The sequence below is a fragment of the Drosophila hydei genome, unplaced genomic scaffold (genome assembly GCF_003285905.1).
Source record: "Drosophila hydei strain 15085-1641.00,03,60 unplaced genomic scaffold, DhydRS2 tig00000418-arrow-arrow-pilon, whole genome shotgun sequence".
Lineage (NCBI taxonomy): Eukaryota > Metazoa > Arthropoda > Insecta > Diptera > Drosophilidae > Drosophila > Drosophila hydei.
Window position 1 is genome coordinate 113,793 of NW_022045727.1, and position 22,481 is coordinate 136,273.

At 41.4% G+C, this 22,481-nt stretch overlaps 4 protein-coding genes across 8 annotated transcripts in view; 2 read left to right on the plus strand and 2 right to left on the minus strand.

The window, feature by feature from the left end:
* Nucleotides 1-10,849, plus strand: part of LOC111605315 (PDF receptor) — a 50,252-nt gene extending 39,403 nt beyond the window's left edge. Inside the window, exons 2-10 of one of the 2 annotated variants that reach the window (XM_030224242.1) lie at nt 686-1,167; nt 3,190-3,300; nt 5,702-5,847; nt 5,911-6,168; nt 7,103-7,399; nt 7,463-7,726; nt 7,784-7,947; nt 8,008-8,283; nt 10,757-10,849. In XM_030224242.1, coding sequence (XP_030080102.1) covers nt 708-1,167; nt 3,190-3,300; nt 5,702-5,847; nt 5,911-6,168; nt 7,103-7,399; nt 7,463-7,726; nt 7,784-7,947; nt 8,008-8,283; nt 10,757-10,769 — 1,989 coding nt within the window. In that variant the 5' untranslated portion in view covers nt 686-707 and the 3' untranslated portion in view covers nt 10,770-10,849. Of the gene's footprint in view, nt 1-685; nt 1,168-3,189; nt 3,301-5,701; nt 5,848-5,910; nt 6,169-7,102; nt 7,400-7,462; nt 7,727-7,783; nt 7,948-8,007; nt 8,983-10,756 lie in introns of those variants that run through there. The other variant, XM_030224241.1, reaches the window with a different exon arrangement.
* A 2,537-nt stretch (nt 10,850-13,386) lies between these two features.
* On the minus strand, nt 13,387-15,049 carry LOC111605300 (probable V-type proton ATPase subunit D 2). The gene is made up of 5 exons (XM_023323754.2): nt 14,781-15,049; nt 14,493-14,620; nt 14,302-14,419; nt 13,881-14,244; nt 13,387-13,819 (listed from the first exon to the last, which is right to left on the minus strand). Exons 2-5 carry the CDS (start codon nt 14,531-14,533, stop codon nt 13,590-13,592), a joined length of 753 nt encoding a protein of 250 aa, XP_023179522.1. The 5' UTR covers nt 14,534-14,620; nt 14,781-15,049; the 3' UTR covers nt 13,387-13,589.
* Nucleotides 15,050-15,680: 631 nt separating this feature from the next.
* On the plus strand, nt 15,681-19,972 carry LOC111605321 (dopamine N-acetyltransferase). Of its 3 annotated transcripts, none has more exons than XM_023323787.2 (2): nt 15,681-15,819; nt 19,249-19,972. In XM_023323787.2, exon 2 carries the CDS (start codon nt 19,290-19,292, stop codon nt 19,959-19,961), a length of 672 nt encoding a protein of 223 aa, XP_023179555.1. In that variant the 5' UTR covers nt 15,681-15,819; nt 19,249-19,289; the 3' UTR covers nt 19,962-19,972. The 3 variants fall into 3 exon arrangements, with proteins under 3 accessions (XP_023179555.1, XP_023179554.1, XP_023179553.1); XM_023323786.2 differs by lacking the exon at nt 15,681-15,819 and adding an exon at nt 16,435-16,697; XM_023323785.2 differs by lacking the exon at nt 15,681-15,819 and adding an exon at nt 16,435-16,626.
* Nucleotides 19,973-20,412: 440 nt separating this feature from the next.
* LOC111605313 (protein GUCD1) lies at nt 20,413-22,216 on the minus strand. 2 transcript variants are annotated; one of them, XM_023323774.2, is made up of 3 exons: nt 21,387-22,216; nt 20,855-20,979; nt 20,413-20,793 (listed from the first exon to the last, which is right to left on the minus strand). In XM_023323774.2, exons 1-3 carry the CDS (start codon nt 21,863-21,865, stop codon nt 20,690-20,692), a joined length of 708 nt encoding a protein of 235 aa, XP_023179542.1. In that variant the 5' UTR covers nt 21,866-22,216; the 3' UTR covers nt 20,413-20,689. The 2 variants fall into 2 exon arrangements, with proteins under 2 accessions (XP_023179542.1, XP_023179543.1); XM_023323775.2 differs by having other exon boundaries at nt 20,419-20,793; nt 20,855-20,940; nt 21,387-22,215.
* Between the last annotated feature and the right edge of the window lie 265 nt (nt 22,217-22,481).

The window sequence follows — 22,481 nt, forward strand, 5'->3', positions numbered from 1 at the left end:
CTCTCTCTCTCTCTTTATTTATCTCTACTTTTCCATTCGCTTTAGCTCCCGCTTCTTCTCTCTGCCTCTCTCTATCTCTCTGTCTCTCTCTCTTTGTGTTTCCCTTTCTCACTTTCCCTTTCTCTCTCTCCCTTTTTTTTCATTTCTCTCTCTTTCTCTCCTTTTTTCAATTTCTTTTCCCATCTTCATCTATCTGCCCTCTCCTCTCTCTAGCAATGTTTCGTTCTATCTCTCTTTAAGTATACTTTTCCATTCTTTGTCTCTCCATTCCTCTCCTCTATCTTTCCCCTTTGTCTCTCTATATATATATATATAAATCTAAGTCTCTCTCTATATATCCAAAGCTCTCTCTCCCTCCCTCTCTCTCTCTCCCTCTCTCTCTCTCTCTCTATCTTTCATTCTCGCAATTTCATTTTCCATCTCCTTTAAATCGCTCTTATTATCTCTAACTATCTCTCTCCTGCTCACTTTATTTCTACTTTTCCATTCTCTTTCTTTCCCTTCCTCTCCTCTCTCTTTCTCTTTCTCGTTCTCCGTCTTACTTTCCCTTTAGCAGTCTCTCCTTTAAGCTACATTCTATCTGGATATAATCAATAATTTATTTAGTCTCTATCAGCAAAAGCTTTAATAATTGAAATTTTCTCCCCTCTCTGTCTCCCTCTCCCTCGTCCCACTCGGCCCGCAGCTTGGCCATTTGAGGATAAATAATGCAACTGGCTGGCGATAACGAGGCTGGCAGCATGCCCACCATCAGAACCACAACTACAAGCAGCAACAGCTTCTCGCAAGGAATCGCTCGCAAGGCGGCCGTAACCGCTGCAACAACGAGCAAAGCTCGACTCATTTCCATAGTGGAGGCGGAATCGCCCCTGGGCGGCGACGTTCGATTACCGAGCATGGAAAATAGCACCGCCATGACAACCACAGCGATAACCACAGCAGCAACAGCGACAGCAACGGACCTGAGCCCGACTCGTGTGTTAAGTACGAGCATTGAGGCAACCACAGCGGTCGGCATGGACACAATTAAGGCGGCAACAGAATCCGGACTCACAACCGCATCTAGCACCAGCATCCCAGCATGGAACTCGTCCTTCAACTCAGCCTCGGCCAACAACTATGACAACTGCTCAGCAATGTTTGCCAATTACACACAGCCTCAGACAGGTGAGCGCTCTTCAGTCCTTCCCCATCCTCCTCAATTCAGTCTCACGGACTCTTCACCAAGCACTTCACTCCATTCCACGACAAACAAGATGATATCGATGTGACTTAGAGTCTATCGATAAACTCAGCGTAGTCAGTGGGGTCGGTAATTGATCGGGAGGCTTATTCAGAAGTGACGAAATGCTTAGAACAGTCGAAATAATCGATAACTTATTGATCGATTTACTCAAAGATCGTAAATATATCGATCAGTAAAGCTTTAGGCATTCCTTGATATCGATGCCATAATGCTTCTCATCGGATCTTCAGGCTATCGGTATCGATAGTCAATAGACTATCGAAATCAGTTAGATATCTGCTTGGCAGTTCTAGCTATATGGTTGTTATCGATAGGCTAGCTGAATTCATTAGATATCGGATAAATTAAATTTACTTAGGAAAAGCAAGCCACGACGCGACTGTCAAGAAATGAGCTCGGGAAATGCGATGTTTGAGGCTGAGAAGTCAATTCTCGTCAATTCTCTCTCGTTTCAGGCTAGGCTCTTTCGAAAATAAAATTTTCCGGAAAGTCGAGCGAAAAGCGGCTTCGATGAGAACTGAAATTATTTGTATTTTAATAGTGTCCATAAATTTATAAAATAGCTGTCTGTTTGAGTGATAAACCTTTAACCTTTGAGCTCCAATTGAATTGCCAGAAGCGAATTTGTTGCCTGTGGTGTCCAAATTGTTCGTAATGCTAAAGTTCGTTGTGAACATTGCCGTTAAAGGCGATGCGAAGGGTCGATACGTAATCACTGTACGCTCGCAGAAGAAAGGCGCCGGCTTGGCGAGCTTAATGTCAGACGAGAGCCGGCAACTTTTTTGGAAGAAGCTGTCCGCTTGGCGGCAGTCCCACTCTGCCAGCGCAGAGGCCAGTGCCGGCGGCCAAAGCGATTTCTTCCAGGAGCCGCATTTGTTCTCGGCAACTGCGGGCCCACTCAGCGTCGACAACGAAGCCCACCTGCACCCCGCCCTCTTGCAACGGAAATCGGAAACAGCCCTGTCAGCGAGATTAGCCAATGCTGAACTGGTGCCAGCTGCAGTGGCACCCAATAGACCTGCTCCATCAGCAATTGCTTTTGCCAATAACACGCCAGGACCTCCACCTGGCCAATCAAAGAAAAACCAGTCACAATAGTAAATTGAAGCATCGAAATTATTTAAGTTTTAACTGTGGAATAATATACGAATAGAGAGATACTAATCGTCTTATGTATAGGGAGGCCAAAGGTCCCGACGGGCTGAACTGAGCTGAACTGAACTGAACTGAACTGAACTGAGCTGAGCTGAACTGAACTGAGCTAAACTGAATATTTGTCATCTGTGCTTTCCCTCAATCAGCTCTCACTTCTATCTCATTTCTCTCTAACCTGTCCCCCATACATCCAATCCCTTCCTATCTCCTATCCTATCCTCTCTCTATGTCTCTTCTCTCCATCCTTCTCTCTTTCTCCTCAGTTCTCTCGATTGTCGATTGTCCCTCCTCTCTCCTCTCTCCTCTCTCCTCTCTCCTCTCTCCTCTCTCCTCTCTCCTCTCTCCTCTCTCCTCTCTCCTCTCTCCTCTCTCCTCTCTCCTCTCTTCCTCTCTTCCTCTCCCTCTCTTCCTCTAATACCCTAAACTCGTTTCTCTCTACTGTATCTCCTCTGTATCTCCTGTTTGTCTTGCCTCTCCTCTCTATCTATATCCTTTCTTCTCTCTGTCTCTGTCCTTATATCTTTATCTTTTTCTCTCTATTTCATCTCTTTTCTCCTCTCTCTTTCTCAACTCCATTCTCGTCTTCTCTTTCCCTACTCTTCACTGATTTCTCCTCTCTCATCTCACCTCTCCTCTCTCCTCTCATCTCTCCTCACTCCTCCATTATTTTGTCATCTCATTTGTCTCTGCACTCTCCTCTCTCGTCCATCTCTTCTCTCTGCCTTACATCTATCACACTCCTCTCGCGCCATACTTTTTCTGACTCTCCATCTCAATCCTTGCTCTAGTCATCTACTGCAACTGGACTTGGGACTCGCTTCTCTGCTGGCCACCAACGCCCGCTGGAGTCCTCGCCCGAATGAACTGTCCCGCTGGCTATCATGGCGTCGATACACGCAGTAAGTAAATAAGATAAGTCTTGGACTTGGAAGGCTTGCCAGATCGAACTAACCTAAATGTGTTGAGCCTAACAAACCAGGCTTAATGAACAAGATTGATTCTACCTAAGGCCAAGTTCTAAATTGACTTGTTAAACTTTCATAGCTCATCATATTTTAGTTAGCCAATTTCCCAAATATGAAATCGAACGTGGGTGTCGCCTAACCTTGATATAGAACATGGCCAAAAGCCAAAGGCCAAAAGCCAAATGCCCGGGAGCTGAATGAACTACTTCGATATGCACGAAGGCATCAGTGAATGGGAGTCACGTAAACCTGAACTGAGACTTGGCTCAAAGGCAGCTGAAATACTTGCAGATATGCAATAAATTTATATATATATTAATTAGTGTATATAACATAGTGAGCTGATATCAATTTAATAACGGGTTCGCCTCTTTAATAGCTACACACATTGGCAATTATTTAGCGCTTAAACTGGGCCAAGACAGTGGGTCCGAGCTCTGGGCATTCGACACCTGCTGCTGCACACCTGACTATACTCTATGATTTGTGCGAAATTACCTGCAAATTAATTGAGTCGCACTATATATAGACAGTCGCTCGGTCTGCTCTGTAATTTAAGAAAACTAGTTCTGTAACGCCTTCCTTGCTTGATTCTCCTATACTCTGCTAAGGCGGGATGTCCATTGGGCTGTACTTCTGTCCTAGTATATATGTATATGTGTGTGTATGTGTGAACATGCACAGTTACTCTCTGTCTCTATAACACTCTCTGCCTCTATATATTCGTGAAGCAGATATATAAACCCATCTCTTAGCCTACCTCGCGCTGTCTTTTCTCTCAGCAACTTTGCTGAGTTATTTCGAGCGACAACATCCGTGTAATCCTTCCATATTTATAGCTGAATAAGAGTCTATTTTTAGTCTACAAGAGAGCGCGGCGAAACGTAGTATCAAGTCTGAATGCTATATGACATATAATACCTATCGAAGCGATAGTTATATACAGCTCTGTCCGACAAAAGGAAGGAAGAAAGGAAGGGTGAAGGGAAGGGAGAGAGGAAGGTGGAAAGGAAGGTAGAAAGGATGTGACTCAATTGGCCAGGTTAAGCTCGTTGCTGAAGCGCATCATTCACCTGATTTAGCTGCGTACAACTTGCCACTTGCAACTTGCAACTTGCGGCTATTCGATGAACTCAAAAGGCCCTTTTCGAGTCGATTGAGCAGCTCAACTCCAAGTGGCAGAAGGCGTTCAAGGCAATTCCGAAAAATGACTAATTGGAATGTTTCGAGGACTCAACCAAGCGTGGGCTTAAGTGCACTGCAGCATATGCAGATAGCTATAAATGGAAAATGTTTTCATTTCATTGCCGATTCCGGGAATCTCCTGGTCAGAGTAGAAGTCGTCGCCTGCATCCAGCTGCTGCTCAGTGATGAGCCTTGGCCAACAGCTAAGGGAATCGGACTGCATACTCTATTTTTCGACTTCTGCCCTGAAACGCAATTTACGCCGGAAGTGCCAACGTGGGGCATGAGGCGTGGGGCGTGGGGCAGCGTGTGTGGGCGAGCGTCTGAACAGTCGGTCAAAGCCTTTGATGATAATGAGCATGGCGATTCGTTGCCATGGCTTTAAGTTGGGTAATTTGAAGCTTTTACGCAGCTAGCACTGCCAGGTGCTCAATGCTTGATGAGCAACTGGCCATAATTTCAGCTGTCCTCGATTGTCGCCCAGGTATCACAGCAATGCACACCTGTGCCACACAACGAGGCTCAAGCACAGAAACACACAAAGTTCGATTCGATTGACATAATTGCAGTAAGAGCGACGACGCTGACGAGCGCCAAAGATGACTTGCTCAGCGATACTCGACTCGCAGATACCCTAGCAAATCGTATAAGTTGACTCGATTCTATTTGAAGAAGCCTGAGAAGTCAGTTATATGCAGGCTTCCATTGCTAAAGCTAAGGGCACCCAAAGCTCATCATGCCCACTCGCACATAGTACAGGGTATTAATAGGGTCAGCAGTGAAACAGCAATGTAAAACAACAATGAAACGTGATTGGATTGAAGCGACAGTTTCTAATACGAATTGCCACTGTCCCAGAAATACCCTTTGCACTCCTTGTGGGTGGGGTATGACCAACTGCAAAAACAAATTTCAATAGTTGACTTAACAGCCAAGTTCGGCAAGCCCTAGCTCCCCAACATGGACTATATCAATGCCGTCTATTTGTTGTGGTCTTTGGATGGACAGCTGCAAATTATTTATTTAGTTGCTTGGGCGAGCTTTGCAAACAAAGGAAGGAGCTGAGCAGGGAGCAGGGAGCAGGGAGCAGGGAGTGGGCACCCTGACACACATAATTGTAATTGCTGGCATTTTAATTGATTTGAAACAGAATTCGCGAATCGGAAGTGCGAGCTGGATGGCCATTGGGGCGGACGACCCAACGAGACCGAACCGAGTCCTGCCGGCTGGACGGACTACGGGCCCTGCTACAAGCCGGAGGTCATCAAACTAATGCAGGAAATCAAGGATGTTAACGTAAGTGCGCATGTTGGACAGCGGCTCAGCTCGACGCGTTCTAATTGCATTTGCTTTGGGCAGCTCTACATTGATATAGCACAGCGGACACGGACACTGGAGATCATTGGACTATGCCTGTCCCTGCTCGCGCTCATCATCTCTCTGGTGATATTCTGCGCGTTTCGGTCGCTGCGCAACAATCGCACCAAAATACACAAGAACCTGTTCATCGCAATGGTGTTGCAGGTGATTGTGCGACTGACCCTCTACCTGGATCAGTTTCGGCGCGGCAAGCCGGAAGCAGCTACCAATACAAGTCTATCGGCTATCGAGAATACGGTAAGTAGGCGACATGAAATCGATAATCGATAATCGATAAGTATTCACATATAAAATCCTTATCATAATATTAGTTATTAAGTGATTTGGCTTGGGATTAAGAAAGTCACTGAAAGCTTGGATTCAAACTTAAAGATCTTTAGACTCAACCATAGGTCTCATATCTAGCTTGATGTCGTTTAAATTTCCATAAGCTGTACTTCATACTACCTATGACTACTACTAACGATTGTTATCGATTATTGTGTGTATGAGAAGGTAAATTATAATCGAATTGTTATCGAACAGTTATCTGTATTTAACGGTAGCTTGATTGTTATCGTTCAGTTATCGAACTGTTATCGAATTGTTACCGAATTGTTATGTAACTGTTCGGATTGTTACTAAACGGATATCGAACGGCTATCAGACTTCTATCGAATTTATATCGAACAGTTATCGAGCTGTTATCGAACTGTTATCGAATTGATATCGAACGGATTTCGAATTCTTACCAAACGGATATCGAATGGTTATCGAACTTTTATAATTTTGTTATCGAACTGTTGCTTATATGTAAGCGCATTATATATATATTATAATTATATATATATATATATTATATAAATCATGTTCGAATTGTGATCGAATTAATATTAAATTCTTATCGAGATGTTATCGTTTATAGCATCGACTACAATCGATTTTGAACGATTATTAATAACCTCTTAACGCATTCGTATTATTACAAATATTTATCGATATTTATACAAGCTGTATGACTTCGATTCTACTTTAGATTTGTTATCGATTTGTTATAGAGTTGTTACCGATTTGTTATTGAGTTGTTATCGATTTGTTTTCGAGCTGTTATCGATTACATTGTGCTGATTAAGGTACTATCTACTTTAAACATTTTCGTTATCGATTCTCATCGATTTGTTATCGATTGCAGCCATATCTATGCGAGGCATCCTACGTACTACTCGAATACGCACGCACCGCCATGTTCATGTGGATGTTCATCGAGGGTCTCTACTTGCACAACATGGTCACCGTGGCTGTATTCCAGGGTAGCTTTCCGCTGATCTTCTTCTCGCTGCTCGGCTGGGGCATGCCCGTTGTGATGACCTTTGTGTGGGTGCAATGCACGGCCATCTTTATGGACACAGCCCTGGGCGATTGCATGTGGAACTACAATCTGACCCCCTACTACTGGATACTGGAAGGACCACGCCTGGCCGTCATCCTGGTGAGCTAACCCAATTGCCAAGCGAGAGAGCTCCCCAGTCTATGAAGCTCTTCTACTCTGCAGCTAAACTTCTTCTTTCTGGTGAACATCATACGCGTGCTGGTGGTGAAGTTGCGCCAGTCGCAGGCTAGCGACATCGAGCAGACCCGCAAGGCAGTCCGGGCGGCCATAGTGCTGCTACCTTTATTGGGAATTACGAATCTACTGCACCTGGTGCCGGCACTGAAGACAGCTTGGAAGTTCGCCATATGGAGCTATGTGACCCACTTTCTGACCTCCTTTCAGGGCTTCTTCATAGCGCTGATCTACTGTTTCCTGAATGGCGAGGTGCGTGTTGATCCGGGTCTCATTGACTTTGGCTAATCGATTCAATGCTGTTGACAGGTGCGCGCTGTGCTGCTCAAGAGTCTGGCCGTCTGGATGTCGGTGCGCGGGCATCCGGAGTGGGTCCCGAAGCGTGCATCCATGTACTCGGCCGCCTACAACACAGCGCCGGACACGGAGGCACCGGCCCAGCAGACGGTCGACGCGCTATCCTCCAGCTTGCGGTAAGTAGTCGCGGCTAGGCACTTAGACCCTGTAATACAGTATACGGTATTTGGCATTAGGATCTCGCCGCAGAACAGGCGCCTCAATAGCCGCAAGGCCAGCAGCGTGATCATCGTCATTGCGAATGAGCCACAACGCCAGCGATTTGTCCAGCAGCGCAACAACAACAACACGGCCAACAGCAATCAAGGCAAGGACGAACCGGCGAGTGGCTCAGCAAGGATTAGAGGCAAGGAGGCACCAGATGCTCGCAACAATGGCAATTGGAAGTTTAGCCTGTGCTTTCGCGGCCAAAAGGTACTGAGAGTACCGCCAGCGTCATCCGTACCACCCGAGTCAGTTGTATTTGAGTTGTCAGAGCAGTAGGCCAAAAATGTAGTTCTAGCCAACTATATATAGAAACGTAGCAACCCCGTAGCGCAACCCCCATCCACTTAGAGTCTAGCCGCAACTTTAGTCCGAAACTCAACAACCTTTCAGTCTACTTGCACAGAACAACCCAATTAACATCCGCCCGAACTATGCTAGAGATGGGCGCATGTCGTGCCACAAACACGACCAAGTACGATCTGATATCTCGATCTGTCATGCAGACATATGTATGTCCTGTTATCTCGTATCCAAAACTCTCGTGTTCGGTAGCCTCAATATGCGCCCATCTCGAGATCTTGAGCTCGTTGTATGCTGTAAAAATCGCCTCGCTGAATTTGTCTTAAGCACGAAACACGCTTAGCTCGAGTTGAGTCTATCAAAGCGACAGTTCACTGTAGTCTATTTCACATATATATATCCTTTACACTCATATGCTTGACTCCGATCTGCGCACCTGAAAAAACCCTCAAGATCGCCAGCATCAACAGGTCCCTAGAAATTCTTCTACTGCTCACATTCAAATCAGATCCAGTAAATTGGCCTAGGATCTTGGCTAGCATGTCTATCAAACCAAGGAAACTCCAAATATTTCATCAAACATAATTCCAACTCTTCCAAGAAATCAGTGTGACCGAAGCATCATCAGACAATACCAAAAATTCTTCCGATTTCGAATCGTATCTGTAGTTAGGTTCATGTACATATGTAAAAACTTATTAGTCTACATACATATGTATATACGAAACAGACTTTAACTGTGCATTTCAATCATATATCAATTTTAGTTAGCATAGTTTAGTACTGCTAATGGTAATCCTTGATGTTAGAATATTCATATTTATATTCATTTACAATATAGAAAGGAAATCAAATATAATTTTAGGTTTTGCTTTTCATAAGACTTAGCTAAGGACTCTGAACTTAACCTATAAATATCACTGGTTATATCTATATTTTATATCTATATTTTAAAAGATTTTTGAAGGAAGAACAAAGTTATAGACAAAAGGAAGGGAAATTAAAGAAAATGCTGAGGCAAAAGAATATTAACGAAGTTTACTCGAAAGAAAGGGATATTTTAGAAGAATTTTAAGGAAAATTTATATTCAGGCTTTGACTATTTAACGAGTCATTGACGAAAAGTAGTGGAATAAGGACTTCAATGAAAGAAAAAAACAAAACAAAACAAAGCATTCTCGAAAAGATTTATAATTTGTAGACAAAAAGTAGAAAAATGTTTTCGGAGTTTTAATGAAATTTTCTCGAAAAGAAGGGATAATTCAAAAGGAATTTCAGGGTAAATTATATTGCATTTTTAACGATATAAACGGAAATTAACGGCTCTTTAACGGATTTTTTTTAAAAATTTTTAAATAGCTTTAAAGAAAATTTGAAACAAGGTACAGATAAAAAGGAAAGGTTATTAAATTATTTTTGAAAAGAAGGGCAATTTTAAAACAACTTGGAGGAAATTTATAATAATTTTTTTGACGAAAAAGAGAAAAATTGACTTTCATTTTTCTGGAATCATTCTCGAAAAAAAGGGAAATTTTTGAAGGACTATAAGGGAACTTTATAATATTTATGACAATGATAAGAAGATAAAAATAATAAGGAAACTTGAAAACGGCTTTAAAGGGAATAATAAAAATCATATTCTGTGGAAATGATGAAAAAAAATATAGAACAACTTTAAGGAAAATAAAATATATCGATTCATAATCGAAAGGATGGGAAATTAGTGAAATGCCTTAAGAGAGGAATACAAACAGGATTCCTTATAAAAACACCTTAATAGAAAACGAAAATTGGAAAATAATATAGGAAAATCATTTTCACACTCATCAATTCAGTTTCACCATCGAAAGAACAATAAATACATAAGCGAAATCCAATAATAAGGGTAGCGGCTGGTCGAGCACTCTAATTTGGTTCATTTGTCATTAGAATTCGGTCACACTGGTCAGCTTTAAATATTTGCCCATTGTCGAAAATAATTTTTGCCTCTTTTTGTGCATCTATATTTAACTCCTTTTTTAATTTGAGTTAATAATTGCCACAAAATTTCATAAAAATACATAAATAATTTTACTAATAATTAATCTGCTCACTGAGTTTTTTTGCAGCGCTTTGTTTGCAACCAAAAGCACACGATTTGCAATTATTTTTCTAATATTCTTTATAACTAAAAAAAACAACAACAACAACAAAGGCTATCAAACTTAATGTCTATGTGCGTTTCCTCTTTCTCTCTCCCTCTCTTTCTTACATTTCTGCCTACCTTCAATGATATGCATACAAATGATGTTTGTTTTTTTTTATTTGCGAATTTCTCATCAATTTTTTTTGCGCGCTTATGCTTGATGCATTCTGTGTCTCTCCCTCTTTCTCTCTCCCTCTCGTTTCTTGCTGTCTTTCTGCTTGTGTCATTTGCAGAACAAATGTGTGATGCCTGGCGCTCAAATGTCTCAGCAAATATTTATGACGTCACAGTTGTCAACAACGACAGCAATGGCGACGCCAACCACAACTACAACTAGAACAACAACTGCAATCGCAACCATAACAACTACAACAAGCTGAATAGCCGCAGCAGCTGCAGTCGTAAAAATATCGCAAAACAAAAACTAACTGTAAACTTTAAGAACTGTTAAACGCGTTAAGTCTAACGCGAACACACTCGCTCACACACACATACACTCGCTCTCTCACTCGGTGTCGCTATCTCCTTTACTCTTGCGCTTACACTTGGCGCACGTTTTAGCTTAGTGTTTAAGCGCGCAGCTACACTAAAAAAACTCAACTCAGCTCAACTGAAACGTGTGCACTTTTATAAATAGATTAATATAAATTATTTTATACATATATATATATATGTATACATATATATATATACATATATGCTAACTCAAAACGGAGGCGAAAAACCGCATGAAAATCAAGCCGAACCTTTGCTTCGATGCGTGTTTTCTTCTCTCTGGCTATATTTGTGTGTGAAAAATTAATATTTAAGTAAGAAACTGTTTTTTTTTTTAATATATATACTAAATGTAAGGCGGCAAACTACTAAAAATGAAATATAGATGTATACATACGATATATATTATATATACATATTATTCATATACAACAAACATAGCTACATATTTATATACATACATACATACATAAACGTATAGTGCAATTACAAACATATTCATATACATATATATATATATATATATATTTATATATATACTTACACATTATGTCACATTATATCAATATAACGGTATACCAAGCTACCTGATCATTTTTAAATGAGAATGAATATATATATTCATTCGAACTGGTTCAAATATACTGAACCAGAGATAAAATATGATGTTATAATATTCTCTTATTATATGACCATTTCTTAGCTCGCAGGCGCATAAGACACCCGAATCAATATTTCGGAAGATTTACCTTGAATATACCATGATCATCAGATCAACTTGATTCTTTCGGATTGGCCCCGCCCCAATACGCCTATGTGCAAAGCTTCCCCACAATGAACCATTTGCTTATCTTACTTACCGTCTAAGCCGATCTATAGAAAAGTTCAAGTAAAAAGCTTACTGTTTCCGCCATAAAGCTGAAAACTACAAACTGACTGTTTCCATATCTAGGAGTTGTATACACGGCTTTAAATTTCTTGTCTCTAGTTTCAATAGTGGCAAAGTGGTTCAGAGAAATATATGGGCAGATGGCTAGATGGACAGCAAGACGAATTGCACAAAGCCAATATACTCTCTGCGCTGCATGAACGAGTATAAATTGCCTTTCTCTAACTCCCTCTAGAGAAAGTGAATGTTCTTACCGGTTCACATTTATAGTTCATTTGCAATGTTTTCGAACTCGTGAACACGTTGCCTGTAAACGAATACAGATATATACATATATAAATATATTTTGGAGAAGTACAAAATGCAGTCACAGTACTTGGTATACAATATCTTAACATACTCGTACACACATACATATATATAAATATATATAAATACATATACATATATCTAATATAATCCATGCGCATTTTGCAAGCTTAATGACCATTTACACTAGTAAATGCAGCTGATTCGAAGCCCCATCTACACCGCGCGCAAATGAAACGTATATGTACCCATATTTTTTAAAGCTTTTTTGCCCCTAGACTTCGTGCGACAATTTTTTTTCTTAGGCTAAGAACTCAATGAGAAGCAAGCCGAATTTAAAGAGATAACACACAAGAAAGGAAAATGGAAAAGCTAATTACTTAAAAACTGAACTGTGAGGAACATATAATACAAAAAGAAAACAAAAAAAAAGTGGTCAATGGCAAACTATTACGTGTATAAGCAAACATAATATACATATATATCTGTATGTATATGAATAAACTTGATTTTATATATATGTATCTAAATAATTTACGTATGTCTCGCCTATTATTAATACGAATTGGGCAGCTCTAGTTCTCGCAGAATGAGAACGGGTATGAACACGGGGACGAAAACGAAAACATGATCAAGAGCTCGCTTGAACGTTAATCTATGCGCACGGGCCTTTCGATTAATGCATATTTATAACTATATACGATTTTGTTATTGACTTGCGGTTTGGCACGTGTTGTGTGGTGGGCCGTGTGTGTATGGTGGGGGCTGTCCATGGGGCCAACCATATCCATATCGATAACTACGAATTGCCAAAGTTTCAACCAAAAGCGACTAAATGAGACGTTTTTATGGGCCATCAAATAGATTTTTTTCTTTATGTTTTTTTTATCTAGTTTCTTTTTTCTGCGCACAATTAAAAGTCTGCGAAATTAGTCAAATTAACAACAAATACACACAAAAGCCAAACATGAGAATAGTAATAATAATAACAATAATACAAATACATAGTCAAGTACATACGTGTACATAATTTCATTAGCTACATACAAGAGCAACAGCAGCCACAGTAACGGCAACGGCAACAGCAGCGACAATGACAACAATGACAACAAGAGCAGCAAATAGCAACAACAACGAACCAGTAGCTGAACCAGAACCAGAACAAATTGCAGCACAATGTGAGCGTAGAAATTGAATTAATTCTTGCAAAGGCGTCACATTCTCGAAGCCTAAAGAAGTCTGCGTCTGCGTCTGCGTCTACGTGTGCGTGTGCGAATGCGTGTGCGTCTGTGCGTGTGCATATGTGTCTGTGTGTGCGCGTGTGAGTGCGAATTATAAGTGCTCGCTGATTGGCCCGCAAGAGACTCTTCTACTTAGAAGAGCAAGTCCTCGTCGCCTTCGTTTTCGAGTATGTTCTGCGCCTGTTCGCTGCTGGGCACATTGTAGCCCTGGCGACGCAGCTCCTCGCGCTTTCGGTCTGCGCATTTGCGGGCCTCACGCTTCTTGTCCTGGATCTTCTTCAGGCGATAGAATTCCTCTCGCTCCAACTCGTCCAGCTCACTGATGATGTACTCAATGGTGCGATTGATGCGCGGTATTATAACTGTAATCGAATTATATAACAAACTTTTACCTGACTTGTATGAAATCTTTGAGGTACTAACCATGCTCGATGGCATTGACACGCCTGTTGGTCACCTTGATGACATCGTCCAGCGTCACAAAGGACGTTTGCAACGATGCCAGCTCGACAAGCAGGCGCACCGCGCTCTGATAGTTCTTCTTAAGCTTGGCCAGCTGCTGGCCGCCGCGCGCCAATCCAGCCAGCTCATAAGTATCGACACCATCCTGATAGGGCTCAAAAAGGGGCAGAGTAACACCGGCAACATTATCCTTTTTGGTGCGTATCTTGATCTGTGCCTTGGTCACATTCTGCAGCACAATCTGATTTATGTCGCCCGTCGTGAATTTGACCTCGGCCAAAGAGAAGGCCGCCTCCTTCATCACCTGGCCCATTAGCATTTTGGTCTATGGAAGAGATCACTCAGCAAGATCGCGAAATAAGTTGTCAGCTGCTCTGCCTACCTCAATGATCTTGCCCAGAATCAAACGAAAACGCATCTGCAAAGCATCTGCCTTCTTCTTAAGTAGGCCATGGCCCTTCGTGGCGCCCGCCAGACGTGATTTCATCAACGTTTGTGCTCTGCGAGACAAAATGCATGAAACGGAGAATCTCTCGATTCTGTGTGAGAGAGAGAGAGGGAAAGTACACTTACCCACGCGATGGAAATATTGGTAGACGATCTTTGGCAGCCATAACTCCTTCAGTTAACTAAGCCCACAAGTTTACCGTTACTGATACAGTTACAGTTACGCTATGCGCTGCTTCTTCTCCGCCTGCCAGCTGATGACAAATTTGAATAGAATTTTGTGTTGTGCACAACTTTACGTTACAAGTCAACAGCAACGACAATAATAATAATAACAACAACAAGAGCAATAGAAATAGCAACAATAACAAAGCATAAACTGTAAACTAAAAATAAGAACAACAAAATATTAACCAAAATATATATGCGACAAATATACAAAAATAAACGGACGAGCACCGAGCAAAAAGAACGAGAACCGCAAAGCAAAGCACACGACAACGAAATGGGACAAACGGCAAATAGCGCAACGGTCTTCGACGTTAACGTCAACGCCGACGCAGGCGCCGACGTCGACATCGTCCAACGTGACGTATGGATAAAAGTGAAGCGCGTCCATTGGGCCGTGCGCTCAGCTGATGCCACCACAGAAACTGTCAGCGAGGAACACGTCTAGCTAGAGATGAACGCGTGAGTGTCGATCAAAGACATTTGCATTATACTTCAAATTTGATTACAGTTATATTTCCTAGTTGAAAGCCTTACTATTAAATAAATGTTTAGTTTGATAGGAGCTGCACATTCTTCAATTAAACACTTATGACTCGGCAGCACGCACTTCTCTAAGCCAGTGCTGCCAAATCGCTGCATTGACCGTTAGACCGAATTGATTTAAATTGATGCTGATTGCTAACAGTACGCACAACACTCAGTCAGGTCGTTAGTCACTAAAAACAAAGAAATGTCAGAACCCACACACACGCTGTCGCTTCTATTGTCATCGTCTTTCGGCATGACCTGACAATGGCGATTGGAGCACGGCCACAGAGGGGAGAGATGGCACAGAGGTTGCCCGAGTCACGCAATTTGAATATGCGTCTTGTGCCGTCATGTGTCAAAAAAAAAAAAAAACAAAAAAAAACATAACGAAGCAAATTAAACGATGCGAAAAAAAAACAAAAAAAAATTTGAATGTACACGTGTGCGCCTTATACAGTAGGTTGGTTAATAATATTTATTAATATAAAAAATATTGCATGGGCAACTGTGAATTGCTGGGGTCACAGTCTAGCTCGAGGTCTGGGCCGAGCAACGATTGTTGTAGGGCGTGGTTGGGTTTGGGCAAGGCCGTATCCAATGTTGAAACAATTGCCTAACCAGACATCTGCAATTACTAGCCTACGTAATGCTCTAATGGATGCTTTATTTAGCTTTCTAAGCTTTCTGTTTTATGGTAAGTTAAAGCTAATATATATATTATATTTAATAACAGCACTTAGTGCACACGTTGCTTAAGATTCAATTAAGAAAATTACTAAGCACATCAATCGCAATTGCCAATTAGTTGTTATGCAGGTGACATCTCATTGGACTGAAATCCTTGAGTAAGTCATATAAAAGTCAAAATTCGTATGTATTTACATATGTACACACGTACTCATACACACACAACGGAAATTGGCGTGAGAGACACAAAAACACACACAAAGAACAAAGTGAATCAACAGTTGGCGTCGCTGTTGCTGCTGTCTAATTCCTGTTGGGCCAAATGTCAGAGAGTGGGAGCAAGAACTAGGAAAAACGAACAAAAACAATTCTTTTCGCCTCTCTTTTGCTCTCTAGCTCGAATTTTTATTACCATTTGGCATAAGTCACGAACAGGCGTACTGACTCACTCAATGACTCCCTTGCTCACTAGCACACACACAGGCACACGCACACGCACACGCACAAGCACACGCACAAGCACATACACACGCACAAGCACATACACACGCACACACACACACACACACACACACACACACACACACACACACACACACTCACGCACTCATCCTGTTAGTTGTTAACAGCGTTTTTCATGGTCGTACATACTGCGGGGCTCACGCTTTCAAACGACTTGTTGAATAGCGCGCCAAGCCTGCACGCCACTGGACATAAATTTTTCTCGCACAACGCACAGGAACAGAAGCTCAACTAGGATGCTGCTGATGCTGTTGCTGCTGCGGCCGCAGTTCGCATTTAGCAGCGCCCGCAAGTAGGTTACATATTTTTTGTCGCTCTCCCAATTTACAAAATCCAACTCTGAGATTACCCACTAAAATACCAGTAAGTAAATAGTTAGAACAACAAAAAAATACAAGTGAAAATAAGTAAATGAGATTAATTTACACATTCATTGCAAGTGTCGACAAGTGCAAATGATGTATATAGGTAAAAAGGCAAAGTAGTAGACGGGGTTAGTTGAGTGCATATTCTGTCGCTTAGGCGTCGTAAATTGTTGAATATGATACGATTGTAGTCCCTGTGACAGCAAAAGCAACAACAACAACTACAGTAAACAACAACAAAGAAAACGGGAGAGTTTTCGTGTGTGCGTGTTGGAATGCGTCTGTGAGCATGAGAGAGAGAGAGAGAGAGAGAGAGATAGAGTTATGCGTACTCTCTAATTGAGTTATGAAAGCAAAAATGCCATTGGGAGCTGGCGTTTTTCAAATATGTGTGAATGCTCGTGTGCATATGTGTGTGTAAGTTAACACATAACATTTAATATAGGGTATTTCATAAGTTTATAACCAACCCTCGCTATCGCGTGTTTCGTAAGTTAAGAAACAGCCCTCGCAATTGCGACACTGCATACTTTGTATCAGCGCGCTATAACTGCAATGGTCAGCGGCGGTAACCAGATACTTTTGTTTACTGCAAGAGTTTCCGTTATTGCCTAAGATTGCTGAGTCGGCTTGCCGACCATGACATTGTGGTGTGATGCGAGTTTTGGCTTAGCTTAAGTGAAATATTCTATGTAGCTAAAAATCAGTTTTGCATTGAAGTTTGAAGAATAAACCCGCACTACTCCGGCACACCGCCGTAATCAAATTGTTATATTTCTGATCATTGCTGAGCCACAAGGCCAGTTAATAGAAAAGGGGGTGAAGTCAAACCCTCCAACATAATCATCATAAGAAGATTATAATTACCCGATCAACGCTGGACCTGCCACCGACGCCTAGCTCATAGCTGGACCAGCAACTTATTGATTAAGACTATAAATACCCGATCAACGCTGGACCTGCCACCGACGCCTAGTTCATCGCTGGACCAGCAACATATTAATTGGCGCCCAACGTAAAAAAAAAAAAAAAAAAAAAAAAAAAAAAAAATTTTTTTTTTTTTTTTGGAATTTAAATCATATTAAACAAGCTTGCAGAAAAATTACGATTTATCCTGTCATTCACAAGAATTTCATATTGCGATTGCCTGACAACGTCATAGCCGAATGCGATGGAAAAACCCACACACTGCAGAGTTGCACCGCTTCACCTGGAGCCACCTTTTGTCGTCTGGCATTAGAGAGTTCATGTGCCAAAGAGCTCCATGCAGGTGGCACGGCACACTGTGAAATCCAGCCGAGCAACCTGGAAATAATCACCCACGTAGATGATGGAATCATCATTCTTAACGACGGGTCCGCAAGGATCCAGGTGGATAACGGCACTGAAATCCAAGTACACGGCACGCATCTCATTACGTTCGGGGACCGAGTCGCGATCAACGGGACTCTGTTTTACAACCACAACAACGTACGCAATAGAGTCCCGGGCATTGCCAACTCTCCCTTGCTGAACATCACTGCCAGCCAAGATGTCCTCAGCCTCCCTTATCTTCATCGTTTAAATGAACGTAATTTGGAGGAGATACAGCAATTCAAGAAAGACGCCGGAACTGATCAAGCTTATCGTGTGGCATTCATCATTGGAGGTATATGCTGTGCTTTAATCTGCATTGGCCTCACCCTTTGGCGGTTCATCGACGCAAGGAAGTCTGCGAAGCAATTACGAGAAGTCGTCGCCGGAATTGGGTCGGCCGAGGGCGGCCTTACACTTGAAGGGGGAGTAGTTAACACATAACATTTAATATAGGGTATTTCATAAGTTTATAACCAACCCTCGCTATCGCGTGTTTCGTAAGTTAAGAAACAGCCCTCGCAATTGCGACACTGCATACTTTGTATCAGCGCGCTATAACTGCAATGGTCAGCGGCGGTAACCAGATACTTTTGTTTACTGCAAGAGTTTCCGTTATTGCCTAAGATTGCTGAGTCGGCTTGCCGACCATGACATTGTGGTGTGATGCGAGTTTTGGCTTAGCTTAAGTGAAATATTCTATGTAGCTAAAAATCAGTTTTGCATTGAAGTTTGAAGAATAAACCCGCACTACTCCGGCACACCGCCGTAATCAAATTGTTATATTTCTGATCATTGCTGAGCCACAAGGCCAGTTAATAGAAAAGGGGGTGAAGTCAAACCCTCCAACATAATCATCATAAGAAGATTATAATTACCCGATCAACGCTGGACCTGCCACCGACGCCTAGCTCATAGCTGGACCAGCAACTTATTGATTAAGACTATAAATACCCGATCAACGCTGGACCTGCCACCGACGCCTAGTTCATCGCTGGACCAGCAACATATTAATTTGTACGCATATGTCATATGCACAGTAGCATAAACCCTGATCACCTCATGAATTTTAATATTAATACAGAGCTTTGAATTTGCAAAGATATTTCATGCAGCTTTTCTTAGATATACTAATATTGCCCTAAATAAAAGTGTCTAATAAGCATGCTACATATTCTTAACACTTCTTTCTATAGCATACATTTTCGAGCCCGTGTAGATATAATAGTTAAGCAACATGGAGTACAAACTGATCACAGCGGACCAGTTCGAGCGAGTGATCGAACATTTGCGTGGCAATTTTTTTGCCGACGAGCCGCTGAATCGTGCCGCTGGCCTCTGTCAGCACGGCGGTGGCAACGCGGAGCTGGAGCATCACAGCCTGGCAACGCTGCAGGATCAACTAAGCATAATGGCGGTGGATGCTCGCAAGGATAGCAACAACTACGGCCAAATCGCAGGCGTCATACTTAACGGCATCCTACGTCCAGGTGACACAGAACAGGCGCTGGAAAAGTTGCAGCAGAGCACCGATGCAAACTATAAGAAAATATTTGAACTGCTTTACGGCCACAGCCTACAGGTGGATCTCTTTGCACGCTACAGTGTCGAGGACATTTTCGATGTGCGCATCCTATCAGTGGATGCACGCTATCGCGGACAGGGCATTGCCAAGGAGCTGGTGCGACGCGCCGAGCAGGTGGCACGCAAATCTGGCTTTCAGCTGCTTAAAGCCGATGCCACCGGCATCTTCTCACAAAAGATTCTGTGCTCGCAGGGCTTCCAGCCGTTCTCCGAGCAGCTCTATGCCAAATATACAAATGATGCGGGCGAGATTCTGTTGCCGGTGGAGGCGCCGCACATTAAGCTGCAGCTGCTGACCAAACAGCTCAAGAAAGACACAGAGTAGAAGCTACAAAAACCACAGTTTTATAACCATTTTTTTTATTATATACGATTATATATATATATATATATATATTGCTTTATTGGAATGTATACGGAATAGGCTCAAAAAAGCTCTGGCAAATATTTATGAATATTTTAAGCTACTACAAAAAAATACTTATATATATTGCACAAATTCCATATGAAACAATTTGTTTTGTTTATATCGTTATGCAAACAAAGCAGTTAATATTATATAAAAAAGAGAATTATATTCCTTTAGGTTTAGGTTTAGAAATTTGATTTGGAATCATATTCGTTTAAATACTGTAATATATTATGTTTCTAATACTTTTTTCTATTCGAAAATGTTCTTAAATATTTGTCTTGCTCTACAAGGGATTATGCTATAATATATAACTTGTTGTTGTTGTTTTTTTTTTGTTTTTCAAAGGGGACCAACTGTTATATTAAATAAATGCTATAACTACAAAAAAATACTAAACTTTGTTTTGTTTCACAACAAAGGTTGCATATGTAACCATACAGATATTGAATAATAAATAAAGCAAGCACAATTTGACAACATTATTAGTTATTTCCAAAAACTGATTGGGATACGTCAAATTAAAAACCTAGCCTAGAACAATCAGATCGCAGACACAATACAAGTAAATATCACATAGGCGTTCAGGTCCATTTAACAACAACAACTTCTGTGCAGCTACCTTGACATCAGCCACAAAGTATTTACTTTTTGCGTTTGGATTTCTCATAAATAAATATGATATCCTGGTCGGTTCCGAACGCCGTTCGAGCTGTATCCATTGAAGCCGTTGAACACCGACAAGTATCTGTAATCGATTAGCATAGGTCAATTGATAAATTCATTGCATTGCATTGCATTACACTTACGGCCATCTCGTGTTTCGGGATTGTTATAGAATATTTTATGTGCTTCTGCATCGTAGCCACATAGCACCACATAGTGTCCAGCAAAACTTTTGTTTTTATTTTGGGCAAAACAAAATAGGTGAAAACTTGATAATGAGTAAAGTTGTAAGAGTTGGTCAATCAAGCTAATTAAAACTCTGAGAGAATACACAGCTAAGACACGCTTCAAATGGCGTTAGGCGCCAACTCATATTTCGATAACAGAATGTTTTCGATATTTGAGCTCTGCTTTTCATATGGAAATTGCGCAATTTGATATTAAATGCAGGCAGCGGCGCCACGACAAATGGCCATGATACGAGTGTAGGTCTTATAGTTGCCTCAGTGATTGGAATTATTATCCAATTAATTCCATTATTGGGAAATGACCCTGACCTTGACGCGTTCTCTATTTATTATTAAGATTTCCGTGTCTTTGTTGTGCATTCGTGCATTGCATTAAGGAGTATGCATAGTACGTATGTATCGTTCTCGTTACGTTACGATTACCTACCCAATTTTCTCACGAATCGTACGACGGCACACTTCGCAAATAAGCTGCGACGCATTTGTCAACAATATAATTGGTCCGTTGCGTGCCAAGTGCATCACAATACCATGCATATTCACTGTACGTTGCTGAATGCGTAAGCCTCGTGTTGCCGCATCCTTGAACCTGCGCAACACCCGCTTTTCATCCCTGTCCATTATATGTGAATAGTACGTATGCTTCTTGTAGCTCGGATCGACGCCAATCGTTTGTGTAAAATACTCATGACGCACGTGATAGCGGAGTAGCAGATAGCAGAGATCAATTGTCCAGGTGCTGACGCCGAAACCTTCTTCTTTGCAAATGCTCTCGAAATTAGTTAGGAACTGTTTCCGCTGCGCTGTGGACAATACCATCAATATGCAGGATACTCCGCAATCCCAGTTATATCGTTGTTGAAAATGCGTTATATTATATTGTTTAGTTTGTGGCACAGAGGTCATCGTTCTCAGTTTATTGTGTTTAACTTAGTTTATTTTCTGTTTATTTTATATTTCGCCTATTTTTTTTATTTATTAATTTTTTATCTATGTTTAATTGGTTGTTCGTCTTTAGTCTTTGTTGACACAGTGGCACCAAACTCTTTATGTAAAGGCTCGCTTTTTTCTGGTATTATGATTTAAAATGGTTTCGTCAGTCATTAAAATTTTATTACTACACCAAAGAATTTGGTGCCAAGAGATTTTAAACGCCAAATTTTAAGACGAAATTGCGAAATGATTCGTTCTTGGTTTGTCTTTATAAACAGATGTGTGTGTTAGTCGTAGCAAGCACAACGTAATGTTGAAATGCCATGTTAAAGTTAACAGACACGTAAGCGCAAAGTGAGTCGCGTAAGTGCAAAAATGAGTATCGTATGAGCTAAGCGGTGCTATCATACAATTCGGTTTTTAGCAGTTACATTTTGCCTTGCAAGTTATCGTTTTTTCGTTAATCGCATAACATTAGATATGCACAATATTTGCCCGGGGCCACTGTTAAGCTTAAATAACAACTATCGGCAGTTATGGTTTTTTGAAGTCACAAGTCAACGGTTGCTGCCGACAGAATCAAAGTCAA